Source organism: Watersipora subatra, chromosome 9 (genome assembly GCF_963576615.1).
Source record: "Watersipora subatra chromosome 9, tzWatSuba1.1, whole genome shotgun sequence".
Taxonomy (NCBI): domain Eukaryota; kingdom Metazoa; phylum Bryozoa; class Gymnolaemata; order Cheilostomatida; family Watersiporidae; genus Watersipora; species Watersipora subatra.
The window spans coordinates 59,964,248-59,986,961 of NC_088716.1; the positions used below are offsets into that span (position 1 = coordinate 59,964,248).

Here is a 22,714-nt window from a genome sequence, read left to right on the forward strand (position 1 = left end):
CAGAAATAAGCTGCTCATAGCATACCATTGGCTGATATAACACCTTCTTTCTTTTTACTGTTGAAAATATTGCTAAAGTTGAATATTTCTCTCCACCTCGCCTGATAAAATATCCATAGCGTGGTCAGATGCCCAGCCAGCAAGGAGACATGAAAGTATCGACTGCCGAAAATCTCCTCCTGAATGGATAAGAATACAGTGATATTAATTATTGACGAGAGCATCTCAAAGCAGAAGTCGTGCGAGCAAACCAAATGAGTTGAGCTAGAATAATAGATAAGCACCGATAAAAACCTCCAGTTGACAGTCCATTTGAAAAGAAACTGCCTGCCGAGATTGAAGGCTCCCATAATGTACCCAACAGGGTTCTCAATGAGAAAAGGAGCACCTAAAGACACCTACAAATAAGGAATGAACAAAATAAGCCAAGAACAAGAGTGAGTGTGAATTGCTCTTCCCTTAGACTCTAATTAAATTGTCATGGTATGACGACTAACAAAATTGTAACTCACACATCTTTTTACATGGCGAGGTTGAAGAATGCGAAACAGTTCTCTAAAACAATATAAAAACACACATTTCAATATTTGAAAAGTTTTGCGCACAAAACTTTTGCCAACGACCTTGGCACAAGGAAGGTCTCGCTCAATTCCGTCATAGTGAATGTCAATTAGCTGTCATGGTTGACAGCTCTGAATGGGTTGTCAACTATGACAACACTAGATGCCATCGAGAAGCAAAGCGCATTCCTGACAGTATGGAGAACATTTCGTTAAATCATGAATAAAAGACATCTGAACTAGCAATGGAGTCGTAATACAGATTTAATGCTATTACTTAAGTCATAGAGCAATCAAGATAGGCAAGTAGAAATAAAGTTACTTGCTTTGAAATATGTTTTGAAACATAATTAGCCTTCTTTAAAAACAACCTGCATGTATGTTGATTTTCTGTGCATACATGTTAGCAGATTGCAACATTCCATCATTTACAAAAGTGAAACAAAGGATAAAACTTGGTCAATGAAGGGCTGACTTCAGCTAGTGCAGCGAGAAGTGGTAAAGGAACCGACGGTACCTGTATGAGTGCACAAACGGAGAGTAGGAGGAAGGTAGTAGAGAGGTTGTGTCTCTTCAATAGCAGCACCAGAAGGCCCGGGGCAAAGAGGAGAATGTTCATCTTGACAGACACCCCGAGACTAACAAGGACAGAATAGGTAGCTGGTGTAAGTGTATATTAATGAGTTATTACACATATTGTATTACTATGTTTCCTATATATTACACATATTGTATTACTATGTTTCCGTGACACGGTTAATACACATATTGTATTACTAAGTTTCCGTGACACGGTTAATACACATATTGTATTACTATGTTTCCGTGACACGGTTAATACACATATTGTATTACTATGTTTCAGTGACACGGTTAATACACATATTGTAGTACTATGTTTCCGTGACACGGTTAATACACATATTGTATTACTATGTTTCAGTGACACGGTTAATACACATATTGTATTACTATGTTTCCGTGACACGGTTAATACACATATTGTATTACTATGTTTCAGTGACATGGTTAATACACATATTGTACTACTATGTTTCACTGACACGGTTAATACACATTGTATTACTATGTTTCCGTGACACGGTTAATACACATATTGTATTACTATGTTTCCGTGACACGGTTAATACACAAGTCATCCGCAAGATGGAAACTGTCAAAACTCGCATGTCAAGCAAGTAGTGTTACCCACAAATTCTTCCCAATGTTTCACTTGCGAAGTCATTTAGCACTTGCGAATGATACACAAGAAAATGTCACGCAAGCTATTCCATTTTAAAAGTTTTCCACATTCCAGTCATTCCTATACTTATTTGACAAAACAGGAGTGTATCACTATGACCTCAAGCATACGATTCCTTGTCTTTTTTAAACAAAGCGTCCACGCTACAAAGTTATCGCGCAGTAACTCAAAGGGCATACAATTCCAAATTTGCAACATCGGCACAATGGGAACATAGTGTATGTAGTGGATATACATGTATTCAACACATAATGAAAATCTATTTTGAGAGACCAGTGAGCCAATTTATTCAGATCATCTAATCGTTGCTCGGGTAACAAAATAAAGGCCAACATAAAAATGCACGTACAGCAAACCTTCGCTAACTTCTTTTATTGTATGCAAATGCAGTTATAGTCATCCTGACACAAGGTTAAGAGCCATGCAAAAGTAAAGAAGCATTTTTGAGTTGGGATTAAGCCCGATCACGAGCGACAAACCAGTTATACCTGTAGAGAACACATCCAGCAAGCCAGCGGTCATACAGGAAACAGTTAACGGCAGAATAAAGAAATATCATCGCTACTGGGTCATTGAACAGCCTGAGTACATAGATGGAGTGAACCCTGTAGGAGATGGCACAGATGAAGACTAATGCCCATGGAGGAAGCTGCAACAACAAACATTTTGGTTAGCCAAAAATCCCAGCTAGCATCACGATATACAGTTGCGTAATAGATACCGAAAAACCAACTGTAGAAGTTGTGATACCTTTTTTAGAATGCTACAAAACAGATTTGAAGCCCAGTTATCTTTAAAAACTTGGCCAGGCCAAGTGAATCGACTTATGCACCAGTTATGAAAGAGTCAATATGTTTATCCTTAAACAAATAGACATCAATTATATTTCCTTTTTAAAAGTAGTGAATGAGGAGCCTTTGAAATAGCCAGTCACAAGGAAGACAGAAGTAAAATTGTTTTGGGTGTACCTTGCAGACTTTGCGGTAGATGTTGAAGACCAGAATGATGGTTAGGAGATAGAAAAACATATAGATATACTGGGCAAGTCTTATGTTTGTACCTAGGTCTGTAAGGTAGTAGAGGACTGTGTAAACGCAGACAAACCCGCCAGGATACCTACAAAAGCCAAAGATATTTAGTAAGAGAGTCAACTGCCATAGAGGATGTTTTACTTGCACAATTCCGTATGTAGCTCTAACGACAAGCAATACAAAAATAACCAAAATGGGACTTTTGTCGCAAACGTTCTGGCACAAAACCTTTTGGCGTGGCAATTTCTGGAGCAGTATACAAACAGATATAGTATAGACTGTGGTGTTGCCAAGTTCTAGATGCAATCCAATCTATGCCATGAGAGGATATCACAAAATATAATTTATTGTTTCTGTAAAACAAAGTGATAGTTATTGAGGCAGCCAAACTTATTTTTGACTGACATAACCTTTACGTTGCATCCACATTTCACAAGATATTTAGATTGGTAAGATTGTTATACTCTGGTGATTTCACTAGACCTACTGGGTACTAGACTTCACTAGACCTTTTTATGAGCAAAAGTAATAGACTAACACCAATGGGCCGGTGTCCCCCTTGAGTAACGTGTAGTCATACGTCCCGTTAATCACCCCTTCAACCTCCTGCATGTATGCCACCCAGTCTATTTCAGTATCTGCAAAGAATTCAGATGATAACCCAAATTATGAAAATGACCGTGTCACTCTTCCAGCAGTGGTGGCTTTTTGACACTTGGATTACTACGAAGTGAAAGATTAAAATATAAAGAAATATAAAGTATAAAAGTAAAGTATAAAGATTAAAATATAAAGAACTGGGTTATTAAAGGAACCATGGCAATGAAATCAGAGCAAATACAAACTTTCTGTAATGCAATAAAGCAGCCTTACATTTAACAGCTCGAATGATGAAAACATTTAAAAAGGCTTCAGCCAATAGGAGCAAAACCATGGCAACTGTAGCTTGAGTAGGGTCAAATATGGCAGCGTAAGCCGACTTCATCGCTTTGCTCCAGGAACTATCATCCTCCTTTTTCCTTGATGAAATATTCCGATTCGTTCGCTTTAGCTGAGGCATTACAGTACCTAAAATAAACTTCAATGTGAGGTCCGATAAACTTAAACCTGTGTGTAGACCTGGGCTTTATATTCAGTTTGTAGACTGATGGACAACTTAAAGGTTTACTTGCAACAAAATTCACATTACAAGTATTTGGTATCAAAAGGTTCACCATGTTTTACTCTGCTGTGTTGTAGGTGCAAAATATGTGGAAATGTGATTACAAGCTCTTAAAAACTCAAAAATGAACAGTTAATCGCAGCCATCACAAAAACGCCGTAGTTTGGAATCTCTTTATTTGGCTGACATACTCCAACAGTTTGGTTATTGTTTTGACACGTGATGTTATCACGTGAAATTAAAGGCCAATAAAAGGCTCGATATAAAACGTTTCATAGCACTAGTTTATGACAAATACTTCGGGTTCTACCGGTATGCCCGTATCAAATATAAATGCTCGCTATAAATGCTCAAATATAAAGTTGACTCTTGATAGTGTCAGTTGTCTAAAGACCACTGTGGTTTTGTTTTCAATTTATAAAAACGCAAAGAGTAAGGTTCTTTTAATAACTAACTAGCTATACTACCCGGCGTTGCCCGGGTAATAAAAAATTCTTTGGACAAAAACTTGATTTGTATTTGACATATAACAACATTTGCCATTCTAACTTTTAAACTATGTTTTGTGTAGTTAAAAAGTACATATACAATACCTGATATGATACCATATAGTACCATATAGATTCCATATAGTACCATATAGATTCCATATGGTACTATCTAGATTCCATATGGTACCATATAGATACCACAATGTATATAGCTGATCATCAGCAGATTTGAGCTTGATTCTGACAACTTTGATGTTCACATATAAAAAAAGTGTTTGAAAAGTGTTAAAAAGTGTTTTGGGTAATTGAAATAAATTAAGATAGACAATAAAAATAACTGTGAAGGTTTTTAAACTTTGTCAAACGACTGTAACTTTCAAACTTCATATCATGAGAAAAATGTTTTGTGAAGGTCAAATAAATTAAAAAAAAATAAAACAACTATAAAATGGTGTAAATGTGAAATAATTAGCAAGTAATAGTTAAACTAAGTCTGTTTTGCTACGATTACAATAAAAGATGATTCGGTAATGATACAACTAATGCGGACTGAGAAAACAAAATAAAAATCTGGAATATGTTGAATTAATAATAACAATTCTTGCATAGAAATGTGTGTGTTAGTGCTGGGCACGAGTACTTCTTGACCAACGGGTTTAGACTCGCCCCCTTCTGTTCGGGTTTTTCGAGTATCGGGTAGCTAGTAGTGCTAGGCTCGGGTATTTCTTTGCCTATGGGTTTTTCGGGTATCGGGTTTGTTGATATGGATTTTATGTTTAAATTTTCTAAACAGACATATCTTCAAATTTACAAAGCAATTATATTTCTTTTCAATTTATTTATTATTTTTCAGTTTTTATCGACTGACATTCGTACTCGCAGCGTCAACACGCGGATTGTTAAACAGTCAAGATAGTCTGGGAGCCACAGGGCATTTTCGTGTCAACAGGTGGCAGAAGATAGGGTTTATGGTAGCCTAATACTTAAGCATGTTTTTAACCTAGTCATTATTAATCCGGTCTCATACTGCTATTTTAGTTGATAAACTAGGAGTAATTGGCTATTAAACGTTGAGTAGTAATACAAAAATAAAATCTTTCTTACGCCGTGTGCAATCAGTCTAACCAGCTAATCAGAGTCGTAGACCTACATTTACGTCATGTTGTAGTACGGGGCTATTAAATTACCCCGACAGCAATTAGGTTTGCAGTCTGTCTCCGGTCAGCCGAGCGACTCCTCAGCATTGGTAGTAACAATCGAAAACTGTAATTCACTATTTATACCGATTTCCCAAGATATCTATCATGGATTGTATAATTCACTATAATCAAATACCACAGTCTAATGGATAAAGAGTTGTTTAACGAACAAACACGCTCAACACTGCATCTTTATGGCCAGCACCATTCTACAAGTCTAGCCGATGCCAGATACAGGTTGTTCTCATCAAAAGCATCTTATGAGAAAACCCTGCCACCAAGAGGCTTCTCTCCGTCAGCATTTAATGAGGATCAATTACCAAGCAGCAATATGGTAGTGGGCAGTTCAGCCATTAATCATGCCACCCAAACTATGGCTAGAGTAAAGACGATGATGGGAATTCTGTGCAATGCTTTCCTAGTGAGCACAGAGCTATTCCCAGGCAGTTTGTCTAATGGACCAGTTGCCCATGCAAAAAGAGTTTGTACAAGTCTATGTGACTGTGTAGACTGCAGCAATTAAACGATCGAAGGGATTGAAGATGGTAATCAGTAGGGATGGCATTTGTTGTTTGAAAATGTGTTATCGACTATCGTTGGAGTTGTCCCACCGATAGCGATAGTATCGAATTATCAATGAGCAGACAGAGTTCACCGATAGTTATCGAGTGACTTGGCAGCTGGTGAAACTATCGAATTATCGTGCCTGAACAGATCGAGGATTGTGGGAAGGAATAGGAAAAGGTGTTCGAGTTATCAGAGCATTCAAGTTATCGGAGCACTGTCACAAGTCCATGTATTTATTAGTAGATAAATGTACATATACAAACTATATATAAATCAAACGCATGGATGGCTTGTTGCAAATTAAAAGGCTTCTAGTGTAAAGTTTAAAAAAATTTCATCAGAAAGTATAGAGACTTTTCTATCACTTGAGATTGGTTTGTTGTTTGAAGTGATGTGATTGCCCGGACGTTTTCAGATTAAAATTAGCCAAACTTGATCGCTGTTGAAATGCTCAGAAGAAAAAACATCTTTTTTTGAGCGTTTTAACCAATGATATACAGCCCCCAAGAAATGATATACAGGGCGCTGTATTATGTATATCATTGTTTTAACCAAGATAAAGTTTGCCGATTTTTCTCTAAGATTATTCGAAGGTTAGCTCACTTTTCTTAGCTTTCGGAGGGCCACCGCTAAGCAGATGATTGGCAAAATTTGATCTTGCAAACCTTTAGAAAAGTCGTTAACAAAAATATTTTGCCGATGATGGTAATAACGACGTCCAAGAACTACTAAAAGTTGAGGTTTGTCTCTATGGCTTGGAATAAAGTGATATTCTAAAGCGATAACAAGCGTCGTAGTAGCCGTTGGGCAAAAAACTGTTCGAGTTAACCAAGTTGAGGTCGAGTTATCTAAAGCAATTTAATATTGCGTAGGAACGGACCAAACAAATCCGTTCGAGTTAACCATGTGTTCAAGCTATCCGAGGGCGATAACTATCAAGTTAAATTATTTTCTATTATTTGATAACGATATATTTGTTTCGGATGTTTCGATAGGCTAAAAATAGGCAACATATTCATATCGAGAAAGACAACTATCGACTATCGAAATCGACTATTGAGCTATCGTGCAACCTTAGTAATCAGAGAGTGAAAATGAGCTTCAAGATTATAATTATGCAATCGTTTTATTAAATACTTTGCAATATGCTTTCTAGAATCAACTGAAAGTTTTCGATGTATAATGATAAACAGACTGTGCACCTCGGTAAACATGCTATATCATATAATAATCATACAATGTACCAAGATACACATACAAAGTTCTATAATATTAATTAATCATCCAGAAGGCTAGTTGTCATTGAACATACTGCAGACATATTGTTTTAACACGCTACCAGTACAATAAATCTAAAACTAAGCAAAAAATTTCGCATGTAAATGTCAGTTAAATAAAAAGTAAATAACATGTACCAACGGAAAGTACTAAAAGAAACAATAAATATTTTATGCTTGTTACATGTTGCCCAGCAATGTAATAATTTCATTTAAAAAATTAAACATTATTCGTTAGTTGGTCTGTGTCACAACCAGTGTATCCAATGAGGTACACAGTATAGCCTGTCAATCAGTAGCTGTACAGGTCCTATTGTAAAAAGTATTAAGAGGGTTCCTGGCAGACCAGTGGCTAAGATGACGGCAAGAAATGTCTGTCATATTGAGTCCCTGGCGGCTGACTACAAAGTAAAGTATCACATTCATTACAGACAATGAGTTCAAAATACAAAATTATCATATAGACATATAAGAGCTTATGTTTATGGTGCAATAAGTATACATCATAACCTATCAGAAAACCCGATCTATCAAAGCATGTAGCTATAAATTAAAAACTTTCTTAAAAATAGGAAGAGGTACGGGACTGATTTGGATATGTAGGCAATATGCATAGCCCTACATGAAAAGAATAGATAGACACCCTTTGGCTCTTGCCACAACAATATTTAGTTAATTCATAGGTCACATACTTCTGTAAGGTATTAATTGATATGTGAGCACTATAATAATACAATATAACGCAATAAATTCAAAAAATACAATGAAATATGTATCAACAAATAATATCACAAAACCTAATGCAACACATAAATCCTATAGCACAATTCAATGCAACACAGTTCAATACAATACAGTTATTATAATACAATACACCAGAATAAAATGTAATTTAACACAATAATACAGTATAAGTTCTGCATGACACAATATAATAACTTAAAACTAAACAAACCATCAAACAAATAATAATCATACAATTGCATGAAGGTACTACACTCTGTGTTGAAATTGGTTTGACGTTTCTAAAAGCATTACAGTCTCCAATTTTATAAATAGGCGAGCTAAGTCTTAATAATGATCAGCAAAGGCACGCTATATAACAAATAATCCAATATTACTGGTTTATTAAAAAATATACAATAGGTATTCTATTTATGAAGCCCAATAATATAAATCTAGCTACCCTAGGACACTTATATTTCGCTAGTATTTAGTTTCGTGAGTAGCATACAGAGTAAAATTTCGCTGCCACTTAATTTCGCAACTCTGATGAGTGCGAAAATATAATGATGTGAACATAAATGCAGTGGAACAAACATAATTATATTCCTTAGGTTCGGTTCGCCGGTAAGAAAAAATTTCAATTTGGGACTAGTTTGTAATTGTGAACCGCAGGTAGAATTGTATGGCCGAGATCGATAATGCAATTTGATCGCTTGCTGCCATTTGTTTCTTGGACTACTGTAGCATGGAATTTAATTACGCTGAAAATTTTCACCTTTTTGTCACAATTTAGCTTGTTTTTATATTAACATATTTTTATTTTAACGATCAACGGTGTTGTGTATATTAATTTTAACGTTTTCCCAAACACTCAACTGCTGCTAATAATTACTGAACATCTTTATTACAGTAATTACAAGTTGTATACAAATGCATACATGATACAGCTGTTAGTAATACTTTAGCTACAGATACTAGCACAGTGTGTAGTTATTATAACTTCTCTTCCTTTTTTATTAGTGTTATTTATTAGAGCTAACTCTTTCTCTATTGCCTCATCTTCTCAATCATTACAAGTTATTGAAGAGGTGTCAGTGGTGAATCCAAACCTTTCCAGAGCCATGCTGCTTGTGTAGTACTCTGAGTGTCAGTGTGTCTTATTTTCTTTCAACACGTGGTGCTCACTGCATTGATTGATGTCCCCAACAAACAATAACGCTACTAATGCATGTGCATTGACATCAAGGTCCTATCATTATAAATCATTATTAATGGGAAAATAATCATAATTAATTGCAAAATAATAACGTAATAAATTTTGACAGTCAAATTATTTTGTTGGTTTATATTTTAACGATGCTACAGTGGTCGATAAAACGTTAAAATAAATGTCGTTATAAAATTCCATTCTACAGTATCAATGAACAAAGCTATTTAATTCAGCGTTTTCACTTGTTTGTTATGATAGTTTAGTTTCGCTCATGAAATTTTCGCGAGATGATGACTCCGCGAAAGTTAGATGAGGCGAATACATAAGTGTCCTAGGGTAATACATGTAATGTTATGTAGTGCTGCTATCTTAGCCTAAAACAATTAAACAAGTTGCATTAAGCCATTGATTGTATGAAACATGGAGTGTCTAAAGACACAGCAACAACACATGGCAGAAAGTAATTTATTGTATAGTTTATAACCAATATGTAAAATATGGACTGAGAAGTTTGACAATGATTCATTATAATCAACACCTATCACTCATTGATCCAGCTGACTACAGTAAACACCAACAAACAATACTCAAGCAAGAAGCAGCTTTGTTTTAGATAATGCATAATTAGGTGCAAGAAACGCAAGATTTTTAATGAAGCAATGCATTTAATCTTTGAGTGATGAATCGTTATATTATTAATCAAAGTATTAAGTAAATGAGTTTGCTATGATCTCACCTTAGTTTTTTCAGGGGTTTGAGATTCTTTGCAACTTGAGAAGCTCTGCTATTTCCACTCACTAACAATCTTTGTCAAGCATTCAGTGTGGTATTTACATAAGACAAACACTGCTACGAAAGGTGCTACGATGACTTTAATTGGTTTGCTATGGACCTCTCTGACTGTTTGTAGATGTTGCTCCAAATCTCATTTAAAAAACTTTACATTACCGACTTTTTCCGTTAGTAAGGCTTGTTGGCTTAGTAAAACTTGGTTATGATGAATTATGTAATCCATAATAGCTAGCTGTGGTAATCAATTAAAATAGCGTTATTAAATTTTCACAGCTACTACCAACGCTGATGGCAGCTTCTAACAAGGTGTTAGCGGATACAGACTAAGGACCTATGTGTTATTGGTGAAAGCGAACACGCGCCGTATTAAAAAAGGCAAAGATTTGTTTACGAAGCTGATTTGGCCAATTGCGCAAATAAAATTTGATATATGTATTTCTACTCACCTTTTAATGACAAGTAATCACTGCTTGACTACAATATCTTTGGTAGGTATGGTAAAAAAGGTTTGATATGCTTTTTTCATCTATTAAATTAAAGACTCGTTATACCCCATTGTCGCGCCTCCTTAGCAAAAAATGACACAGAAATGCCCTGTGGCCCCCAGACTAAGCGTGCAGGGCGCAATAGACCGAGTTTTTATTCACACTACCCGATGGATCCATGCACCAAAACCAGAATTTGAAAGTCAAACCCCGAAAGACCGAAATACCTGAATTCCCTATTACCCGATACTCGAGAAGATAAACCCGCGAGTTCAACGAGTATTACTACCCGTGCCCAGCACTAGTGTGTGTGTGTGTGTATAAAAAGGTTACTGTTCCACCAGAAGCTATCCATCAAAATTTGAATATGGCGATACTGGTACCTCTCAATACTGTACAAATGTAAAAATGAGATACCGTACTGTCTTTGTCTGACTGAACAGAGAGAGTGTGTCGAAGTTCTTTTTACGAAGATGCAGGCTATACAATTGTGCGCGTGAACAGAATCGGCCTTGACCGCGATATAGGAATTGCACCTTACGAAAAACCGAAAATAGAAGTTTAGGAAAACACAAAAAAGCATCGCGTTTAATAAAAATTAAGCCAAAAATATTTCATAACCGGGGCATCATAATGGTTGGACGCAATGCTAAAATGATACATCATTTAGCTATGCATAATCTATACGATATATAATACCACCTTAGATCCAGGGATTAATTGTATGTCATAATTTCCATTTCCATAACATTTCCATATTATTTCCATTTCCATAACATTTCCATAACTCATTTCTATATTATTTCCATTTCCATAACATTTCCAGAATTCATTTCCATATTATTTCCATTTCCATAACATCTCCATAACTCATTTCTACATTATTTCCATTTTCATAACATTTCCAGAATTCATTTCCATATTAATTCCATTTCAATAACATTTCCATAATTCACTTCCATATTATTTCCATAACATTTCCCTATTTCATCTCCATATTATTTCCATTTCCATAATTCATTTCCATATTATTTCCATTTCCATAATTCTTTTCCATATTATTTCCATTTCCAAATCATTTTCATATTTCTAAAATAAAATTTCCATATCCATTAAATTATGGAAATATTGATGTCTATGGAAATAGATATGGAAAAGTAAACATTTCCATAATATGTTTAGCGATCCATGTTAAATGTGTATACACTTACCACTTCAAATATTCATTCATTTAAATATACACCTATATAGACCTATTAGCCAGTATAACTTGCCTCGGTTTATAACTTGGATTACGTGTATGTTACAACTTCCATTTCCATAATTCCTTTCCATATTATTTCCATAACATTTCCATAATTCATTTCCATAAAATTTCCATAATTCATTTCCATATTATTTCCATTTCCATGATTCATTTCCATATTATTTTTATTTCCATAACATTTCCATAATTCATTTCCATATTATTTCCATTTCCATAACATTTCCATAATTCATTTTCATATTATTTCCATTTCCATAACATTTCCATAATTCATTTACATAGTTCATTTCCATATTATTTCCATTTCCATAAAATTTCCATTTCCATAAAATTTCCATTTCCATAAAATTTCCATAATTCATTTCCATATTATTTCCAAAACATTTCCATATTTCTAAAATAAAATTTCCATATCCATTTCCATAAAATTATGGAATATTTATGTTTATGGAAAAGTAAACATTTTCCTAATATGTTTAGCGATCCCTGCTTAGATCATAACATATTGTTTAGCTCAGTGGTGGAGCGCATAGATTTCAAACTTGTGGTTGCAATCTATGTGAGTTCAAACCCATCACAGTGCGATATTTTAATTCCAAGATTTTCATAGCTATAGCAGGACATGTACAAACTTTGAAAAATATATATAGATTAGCTACACACGTTCAATTTATATAAACACACTAAATATTGTATAAATTTAGCAAAAAAATATAGTTTGCTCGTTCCAATCTTTAGCAACTACCTGTCCAAGGGTGGGAATCACCTAAAATAGTAGTGAAAATTTATTTGGTTTTACAATGTTTGAGTTTAAATTTCTTGATCTCATTTATGCTAAAATGACTTCTTCATATGTTCTAGATGTGGTTTACATAGGCGGCTGAATACAAGCAGATGAGCCTCGCTGGAAGCATCATAGTGTAAAGAGTACACTTAATCATGCTGACTTGCGTCTTAGCTTTCCCTATTTTGGTTCGAAGGTGTTTACCCAACTTCAGATCTTTAGAATGACGCCCGAGTGTTTAGGCTCATGAACAATCTCGAGTGTTGTGCCATTCAGTATATAGGCAGCGTTAAGTGAAGTAGTGTGATTGAACACTAAAACAGAGCATTTCTCAACATTGAAAGAAACATTACCAAGTTTTTAGTCATCATAGTGCATTACTGTTAGCTTGGAAGTTTTGGTAGCTTGGAATTTCTGTGAGCTCAGAATTTTTGTGTATGATCACCGTTGTTGAAAACTTGTTAAATAAGCATGTCATCAGCAAAAATCTAATGCCACAGCTAAAACAGGTCAGCTAGTCATTAGCATACCTCAAAAACAGGGTGGGTCCTAACATGGAGCCCTGTGGGACACCTGGTTGATTGATTAGTTGGTCCTTAATAGCTTACTGGAAAGCTTTTGCATGAGAAATTAGTGTTGCACTTCATTGAAAGCTTTACAAAGTTCCAAACCATGGCATGGGTGGTGTCACATCTATCTACTATATATTTAGCATATTTTGGCTGGATAACTGGGTCTCATATAAAAGTCGTTTGTTGAAGCAATGGAGCCGGTTGAATACGATCTAATCCAGCAAATAATTTAGGCAATATAAAACAATGTGTTTTAATAGTTTGCAGAGTATGCTGCTCAGTGAAATATGTCTATAAATGTTTAGTATATCTGCATTACCAATTTTGCGAGAAGGGCGTGTAAGTTTACTGTCAAGTGCAGTTTTGAGCTAGAGAAAGTAGCTTTGAAGGTTAACTTGCAACAAAATTCACATTAGTTATTTGGTATCAAAAGATTCAACATGTCTTACTCTGCCGTGTTGTAGGTGCACAATGTGTGGAAATGTAATTACAAGCTCTTCAAAGCTAAAAAACGAACAGTTAATTGCCGCCATTAGAAACTGCCTTAAGTTGGAATATTTTTCCAAAACGGCTCAAATGGGACATAGTTGAACGAGATGGCTTCCGTTTACACTTTCATGCAACCTCATTCGTCGAAATATTTTCACAAATATACTTCACGCATTCAATAAAACTATGTCTATTGTCCTTATGCGTCTATTTCATCATCATTGTGATGCTGTCACTTTTAGCACTGATATCTTATAACCTACCGTGAAAATTTGTTTAATTTTTTAACCTTAGCTCGAAGGAGTACATATCATTCTCTGATAAACATGACGAGCCTGTTGGTCACCTGCGATAATCGAAAAATGCTGCAGAAATTATTCGCACTGTTTGGCAGGAAGTATGGGTTAAATGATCAGATTACGACTAGAAGATTAGACCTAAGCCGAAACAAAACTGTAAAGTAGCGAGCATCTATCTTTAATACAGGATCTTCGGTAAAACCCGAAGTGTTTTTCATAAACTAGTGCTACGAGAAGTTTTATATTGAGCCTTTTATTGGCCTTTCAATTAACGTGAGAACATCACATGTCAAAACAATAACCAATTAGATTGACTATTTCAGAGAAATAAACTGATTCCAATATACGGCGGTTTCGTGATGGCGGCGATTAACTGTTCGTTTTAAAAGCTTGTAATTACATTTCCATGTATTTTGCACCTACAACACGGCAGAGTAAGACATGGTGAATCTTTTGATTCACCATGTCTTTAAAGCACATCAATTACATAAGTACTGTTTCAGCTTATCCAGGTTTTTCAATATCTTGGCTTTCAAATAAGCCATTGTTTGACATGGTGAGACAGACATTGGTTGGTGTTTATCAGATTTCTCCAGAGCTCTACCGCAGAAATGTTCAATGGTATAGGCTCTATGGTACTACATTCCCTAATCTATGGCGGTTTCGTGATGGCGGCGATTAACTGTTCATTTTTGAGCGTTTAAGAGCTTGTAATCACATTTCCACATATTTTGCACCTATAACACAGCAGAGTAAGGCATAGTGAATCTTTTGATAATAAATAACTGTAATGTGAATTTTGTTGCAAGTCAACCTTTAAATATTCTGATAGACATTTCACATTTGTGAAATTATATACTATTATACTATACTATTATATACTATAGTTAAATTGTCTTGACATATATTATCTGGTCCAAAGGGCTTCCTGTTTTTAAACATGCTAAGAAGTTTTGTAACATCATTTGAATACTTCAATAGGTGCATTTAGGTATGCAGCTATAGCTTGGTTTGTCGTCTAGTTGGTGTTGCTTATAGAGCTGTATGTTAAAATAATTTATTTAAAATGTTTGCACATATATTAGGGTTTTCAGTGTGAGATTGATTACTAATAGGAAACTTCGTAGGAAGGGTGGTAACACCCTGAGACCAATTAAGACGCTGATGGAAGTGTGTTGTATGGAAATACTGCAAAAACCACATAACAATAGGGAATGCAGCCAGACCCCAAGATAAGTATAATATACCACACACAAGCAGCAAGACGCCTTAAAGATGTCAAAAGATTCAATAATTGGAAACGTCAAAGAAAAATTAGAAACTTCAGAATTGGAAAAAATCAGGCTTGGAAACTGCGTCAACACTACCTGTGGAAATCGCCAAAAGGAAGTGGAAGTAATTAAACCTACCAACCACCTCCACCAGAAAACCGTCAGAGAATCATTCGAGACAAATCAAATGAGTACACACATATAGATCTGCCACCCCTGTCAAACATGATCTAGATACCAGGAGTAAGTCAAGAGCTTGACCCTACATGCCGACATCACGTGCAGCACCAGCCGAAGACTTACGCAAACAAGGTATATTCACACCCTGACAGAAAGCATTGAACCTTAACACACAACCTACACTCACAGGCTCACCACCCCACATGCCAGACATCTATAAAATAAAACAGCTCCAATGACTTAGCATCTCATTCTCTATCTCCAGCGTTCTCTTCCCAAGGACCTCCTTAGACGCTGTCCCCTCTGCCTGCTGAGGAGCCTCTCTCCCCCCTACGGAGCCTCATTCTTATTTACCAGCTGAGCCTCTTCTACACCACTATCTCAACTGCCGAGACTCTTTACCTATGGACTTTCACGACTTTCGTTTGACTGTCGAAACTCACAGCTGTACAGGACTGATCAACAAGCATAGACGACCGCTCGAGTAAGAATGTAGCTTTCATTAGCTATTTTAATTGTCTGTCATTAATATTAATGTTTCAGAATTATTTTTAGTTGTGTATTTCATTGGCTGACTTATAGAATAAAGAAGTAACTTTGACTGGTAAACATTAGTATTGCTTACAATAGCTTAACACCTTCACTTGTACCGGAACTAGTAACAATTAAATTTGTTTCCACAAGCTAAGCAAAAGTGCACAAACTAATCATAGCTTAAATAGAATAAAATGAGAAGCCAGTTTAACACTGATGTTGTGAGTAGATTCGGATTAGTTATGCATGATATAATTTCTCCACATCCACCCATAACAAGTGTTTACTATTATAGTATTACATGATCTGTTGTATAACGCTTGTTTTGCCGTACGCTTTCCAGTCTATCATAATCTCATGTTATCTCACAGATTACGAAAAAAACAAATAAAAAGTAACTTCGTTGCTACCTCTCTGAAATAATACAATCTGTCTCCTAGTCTGTAATCATGCATAATACAAAGATCCAAGGGGGTTTTAGAACTGGCTTTCGATGTAGTCGTGCTCAATTTTTACGTAATTTAATAAGGTGCCTACGTTTATATTTTGATAAAAATGGGTCATGACTATTTTAAAAATTGATATATAATTTTTGCTAAGTTGTCTGACAAGTCTTTTCGCTCTTATTAAACAAGTATTTGATTTGCTGATTTTTGGCAACAATTCGTGTGATACTGTGCATTAGTAACATGCTATCGAGAAACAGTAAAGGAAATAACAAAAAAACGAGAGGTGAATATTGTTCTATGAAGAAAAGCACGCAATGTGTTTCACTTCGAATGATTAAGTTTTTGCACGCTTCGCGCGCAATAAAAAAGATACTCTACAAATATCATAACTGCCATCGCCATTTCCGACCTTTTATTTAAACCTGAGTAGAACATAAAAGAGTATAGACAATCATGTAAACACCGTTTTATAAAAAAAACCTCATTTCCGGAAGCGGTGTTCGTTCATAACGTTGGCATACACTTGCATTGAGCTGAGTTCCTTTTTACACTTTTTGAAGCTTAAAACTAGTGCTAAAATAAATATTGACTGAAAGACTTTTACATCAGTCTAAACTAGCAAAGAAGTTTAAATTCTAGATTAATTATTACTCCAAAAAACGGGTTTTACAAATTATATTATATATAATTTTGGAGTTATCTTTTAAACATCTAGAAAAAGTAAACTCTCAAAGTACAGGCCTGCCAACCCAAGAGTGGAACAATGCTTGAGCTTTGGTTTTGGAGCAATTGATGTATCAATGATAGCAATGATATACAGCCCCCATGATGGGCTGTAGAGGGGGGGCTGTATATCATTGATGATAGTATATATAAAATTATGGAAGTTGGGACAAAAATCTAACGCATTTTTTCTTTGGGGTGATTTCGTGAGTCTTACGCTCAATGCGTGAGAGTTGGCAGGGGTGTCAACGTATGAGAGTCACCAACAAAGTAAAGAATGGAAAAGTAGAATTGTTGTAGTTAAGTTACCCTAGCTACTTTTTTGACATGGGTTTTTGGAGGATGAAAGTTAATTGTCTCAGTAATATCATAATATGGTATCAATTGGAGGCGTGACATTTTCGCTGCCGCTATTTAGCCATGACAGTGTGACTAAATTGTCTAAACTCTTATAATCGTAAACTCACGATCTAAACTAACGCGTTGGCATAATTATGCATAAATGAGATTGTGACGCGAGATAACTCCCCTGCTCGCAAATACTGACCGTTAAAAAAAGACTACGCTTTTGCCTTCAATCGTCCTTAGTCGATTCTAACATTTCGGATGATACGCAGTTCTTACTGAGATGGTCATCGTCCAGTATCTCACTCGAGAAAACAACTCCCGAAAATGTACCGCTGCACGCATGGCCTATTATGGCACGAGTATAACTGGAGTGGCTCAGAACCTGGTCACGTGACGGGGGAATTTTCGTAATTAGGAGTAACAAAGCCTTATGAAGCTTTTGTACAGGGTGTCCTATCTAGAATACATTTCTCTATTTTTCTATACATTTTCTAAATACCTCTCTGTATACAATAATCTTATGCAAGATTCTGCAACTATTTATGCACATTTTTGCATAATATCTTATCTTATATTTCTTAACAGTATTGGGTTATTAGTAGTGGGTTATTGCAATATTGCTGTGATAGAATATAGTTTCATTGCCGCCTTGGCTTTCTGATTTTTGTTTTGTGTATTTCTACTGATGAATTTTAGATGTTAGCATTGTGGCCGAAAATTCCCCCGTCACGTGACCAGGTTCTGAGCCACTCCAGTTATACTCGTCCCCTGTTATGCAACTATTTGTATAAACCAGATGTTGTTTATTATAGTTTTTGATTGACTCGCTATGAGTCTCGTTTTGGTTGGTTCTGAAAAAGCATAGAAACTAACAAGACCGAAATATATTGTTGAGTTAGCTTTTAACCAAAATATAAACCTATGTTAATTGTTGCATAACATCAAATGGTAGCAGCGGTGGTTTACAGATAAATGTAACAATGGTTGATCCAGTAGAGCCAGCAGAAGCGCTTTAGCAACCAGTTGTACAAAATACTGTAAATAATGCTAGACCTATTCCGAGGGTAGATCCCCCTGCCGAGCTAGTATAGAGTGATGATCGTGAATCAAACTTTAAAGGTTAACTTGCAAAAAATTCACATTACAGTGATTTGGTATCAAAAGATTCACCATGTCTTACTATGTTGTGTTGTAAGTGCCAAATATGTGGAACTGTGATTACAAGCTCTTAAAAGCTCAAAAATGAAAAGCCGCCGTAGATTGGAATCTCTTTATTTCGTTGACGTAACCACGAAATTTGGTTATCGTCTTGTCACGTATGTTCTCACGTGAATTAAAAGGCCAATAAAAAGCTCAATATAAAACTTATCGTAGTACTAGTTTATGACAAACACTTCGGGTTTTACCGAAGACCCCATATCAAATATAGATGCTTGCTACTTTACAGTTTTGTTTCGGCATTATTCAATCGTCAAGTCGTAATCTGATCATGTGACCCAATACTTCGCAAATAATTTTTGCAGCACGTTTCGATTATCACAGGTGACCAACAGGCTCGTCATGATTATCAGACAATGATATGTACTCCTTCGAGCTAAAGTTAAAAAGTTTAACGATTTTTTACGGTAAGTTATAAGATATTCAGTGCTAAAAGTGACGGCATTACAATGACGACAAAACAGACGCGTTAGAACAATAAACATTGTTTTATTGACTGCGTGAAGTATATTTGTGAAAATATTTCGACGACTAAGGTTGCAAGAAAGTGTAAACAGAAACCATCTCTCACAACTACATCACATTTGAGCCGTTTTGGAAAGGGAATCCGAACTACGGCAGTCTCATGTGGCTGCGATTTTCTGTTTGTTTTTGAGCTTTTAAGAGCTTGTAATCACCTTTCCACATATTTTGCACCTTCAACACAACAGAGTAAGACATGGTGAATCTTTTTATATCAAATAACGGTAATGTGAATTTTGTTGCAAGTCAACCTTTAAATCATTCAAGAGCAGATGGAATGCTTTTAGGGTGTTAATTAGGTTAAAGATGTGGTTGCGTCAAAAAATTCGATTTAATGAAATTAAAACCCATAAAAGGCTAAAACATCAGCTACAATTTGATGTCATTTTTGTCTTTGTAGACCAACCCTGTCCAGAGATATATTCGTTTGAATGAGGCCTTCTTTTAAAAAGCTCACGTTCCAGCGGGTGCTTCTTTCATGACGTCACAAGCAATATATCTGCAAAGAAACCGATGAGTATCAACAAGCTTTGTTGATATACAAAGCCGGCTCAGAAGCAGCTAGTGTTATAGAATCTTCTGCTTTGTATGTCACAGATCAAAGCTGTGAAGCAATTCTGAAGATTTTAGAGCAGTTTTGTGTAGGTGAACGCAGTATTATCCATGAACGCTACAAGTTCAACACTAGAGCACAATTACCTGGAGAAACTTTTGATTCATATTATGCCGAGTTGAGAGTACTTGCAGGTAAATGTAGCTTTACGTATCTGGCTGCAGAACTTGCACAGAGACACCCCTAAATGAAATGCTTCGTAATAGAGTAGTAATGGGCATTCGAGATGATACCATGAGAAATAAATTAATATCTATGGGTAATACTCTTACTTTAGAGCTGACAGTTAGGTTGTGTCGAAGCCAAGAGGTTACATCAAATGCTATGAGAACAATGGGAGCAAGTAATTGTTCACCTTCTGTTGATGCGGTGAAAGCTACACCAAGACGATATGAGCCTAATAAGACAACTTCCACCACCTTTAAAAAGACTATACAGAGCTCCCCTATCGATAGAGTATGCAATAGATGTGGCAGAAAACCGCACTCACTGTCACAATGTCCAGCTAGAGCTGTAGAGTGCAGAAATTGCAAAAAGATTGGTCACTATGCTAGACAATGCAGGTCTAGGCAGGTATAGGAAGTGAAATTAGAGAGAGAGGTCGCCGAGAGTGAGGACGAATTCCTGTTTACTGGTGAACTCACTATTGGAGAGGTGGATTGTTGGAATGCACGGGTTGGGATAAATAGACATGAAACATTGTTCATGTTAGACACAGGTGCTGATGGCACTATAGTAAGTGACACAGAGCCATGGATCAAGCATATCGAGCTATGTAAAACTGATGTTGTTCTACATGGACCTGGAGGTAACCGGTTAGAAATATTAGGAACCTTCGAAGCTAAGATGTTTTATCAGAGTAAGATACATGTGAAGACTGCTTATGTACTGAAGAATCAGGCAGCCACACTACTCAGTAGAAATGCATGCTCAAAACTAGGACTTGTGACTTGTCACATGAATGAAGCTGCCAAGCTTTCAAACTTGAGAGAAGCTAGCCCAATTGTTAACGAGTTTCCTAAATTGTTTTTGGAACTGGGTTTACTGAAAGGTTATGCATATAAATTTTTTCTTAAAGATGGTAGCAAACCCACGGGTATATACACACCTAGAAATATTCCAAATCTTTTGCGAGAGAACGCTAAAATACAGTTACAGGAGATGGTCGACCAAGGTGTGATACCACCAGTAACTGAGGCTAGGGAATGGTGTAGTGGGTTGGTCACTGTCGTTAAACCGTCTGGAGGGGTGAGAATCTGTGTAGATCTCACTGGGTTAAATGAAGCAGTACGAAGAGAGATCCATCCAATGGCTACTGTGGACGAGAGTTTGAGTCAGCTTGGGGACAGTAAGATATTTAGCAAACTAGATGCCAATAGCGGGTTTTGGCAAGTTAAGTTGGATGAGGAATCACGGAAACTCACAACATTCTTGTCACCCTTTGATAGATACAGATTTAATAGACTACCATTTGGTGTGGCCAGTGCTCCTGAGATATTCCAGAGAGCGATGTCAAGAGTCTAAGAGGGAATACCAGGAGTGATTTGCCACATGGATGACGTCCTGATACATGGGGTTGACCTTAACACTCATGACAAGGTGCTATATGAAGTTCTAGAAAGACTACTTGCATCATGACTCACACTGAATATCAAGAAATGTGAATTCAGAAAAGATTTGTTGAATTTTCTGGGACACATTATTGACAGCCATGGTGTTAGGCCAGACCCAGCTAAAGTTACTGCTATTACAGAGTATCCTGCACCAACCAACAAGACAGAGTTGCGCAGATTGAATGGCATGTTGAACCAAATGGCTAAGTTTGTACCTCAACTAGCAACTCTCAATGCACCTATGAGAGAGTTGTTAAAGGAGAATTGTGAATGGTTATGGGGTCCCGACCAGGAGAGGGCTTTCACCGAGGTTAAGGAATTGCTCGCTTCGTCTAAGACGATGGCTCATTACAATCCTAAGCTGCCTACTATTATAGGTACAGATGCTAGCAATGTGGGACTGGGAGCTACCTTGTATCAGATTCAGGCTGATGGTACAAGACACACAGTTATTTATGCTTTTCGCTCACTATCAGACACAGAGAAACGGTACGGTACCATTGAGAAAGAGGGATTAGGAGCGGTATGGGTATGTAACAGATTTGACCGGTTTGTTCAAGGAATGACATTCACCTTGGAAACTGATCATAAACCACTGGTCCCTATCATGACAACTAAAGACCTCGATCAGGTACCACCTAGAATTCTGCGTATGAGGCTTTGGCTGATGCGTTATGCTCCCAAGGTTGAATATGTACTAGGGAAAAGCCATTGTCTAGCCGATGCTTTTTCAAAAGCACCTGTAGACATTTACAAAAATAGAGGCATTCTATTGGTTGAGGAATTGAAAATTACCACAAGGGACAGCTTACCAACCAACTAGGTAGTAGAGGTGCTGAAGTTAGCTCAGGAGAAAGATGAGATATGTAGAGAGGTTGTTCGATGTTGCCAGGAGGCTGGCCTACATACAAAACAGATGCATACACAGCTATACATCTTTACTGGGAAGTAAAGGAACATCTCACAGTGATGAATGGAGTCCTTTTGTATGACAGCAGGATTGTTGTACCTACCAGCGAGAGACTAAATATCCTTGACAGGATTCACCAGGCTCATCAGGGCATTGTA

General features: G+C 36.4%; 1 protein-coding gene across 1 annotated transcript in view; it reads right to left on the reverse strand.

Annotated features, from left to right (window-relative positions):
- LOC137403513 (dol-P-Man:Man(5)GlcNAc(2)-PP-Dol alpha-1,3-mannosyltransferase-like) overlaps positions 1-22,714 on the reverse strand; it is a 38,495-nt gene that overhangs the window by 9,514 nt on the left and 6,267 nt on the right. The window contains exons 3-9 of the mRNA XM_068089451.1: positions 3,729-3,923; positions 3,394-3,493; positions 2,793-2,940; positions 2,313-2,473; positions 1,078-1,198; positions 285-398; positions 26-179 (exon numbers count right to left, since the gene is read on the reverse strand). Of these exons, the coding sequence (XP_067945552.1) occupies positions 26-179; positions 285-398; positions 1,078-1,198; positions 2,313-2,473; positions 2,793-2,940; positions 3,394-3,493; positions 3,729-3,923 (993 nt within the window). The remainder of the gene's footprint in view (positions 1-25; positions 180-284; positions 399-1,077; positions 1,199-2,312; positions 2,474-2,792; positions 2,941-3,393; positions 3,494-3,728; positions 3,924-22,714) is intronic.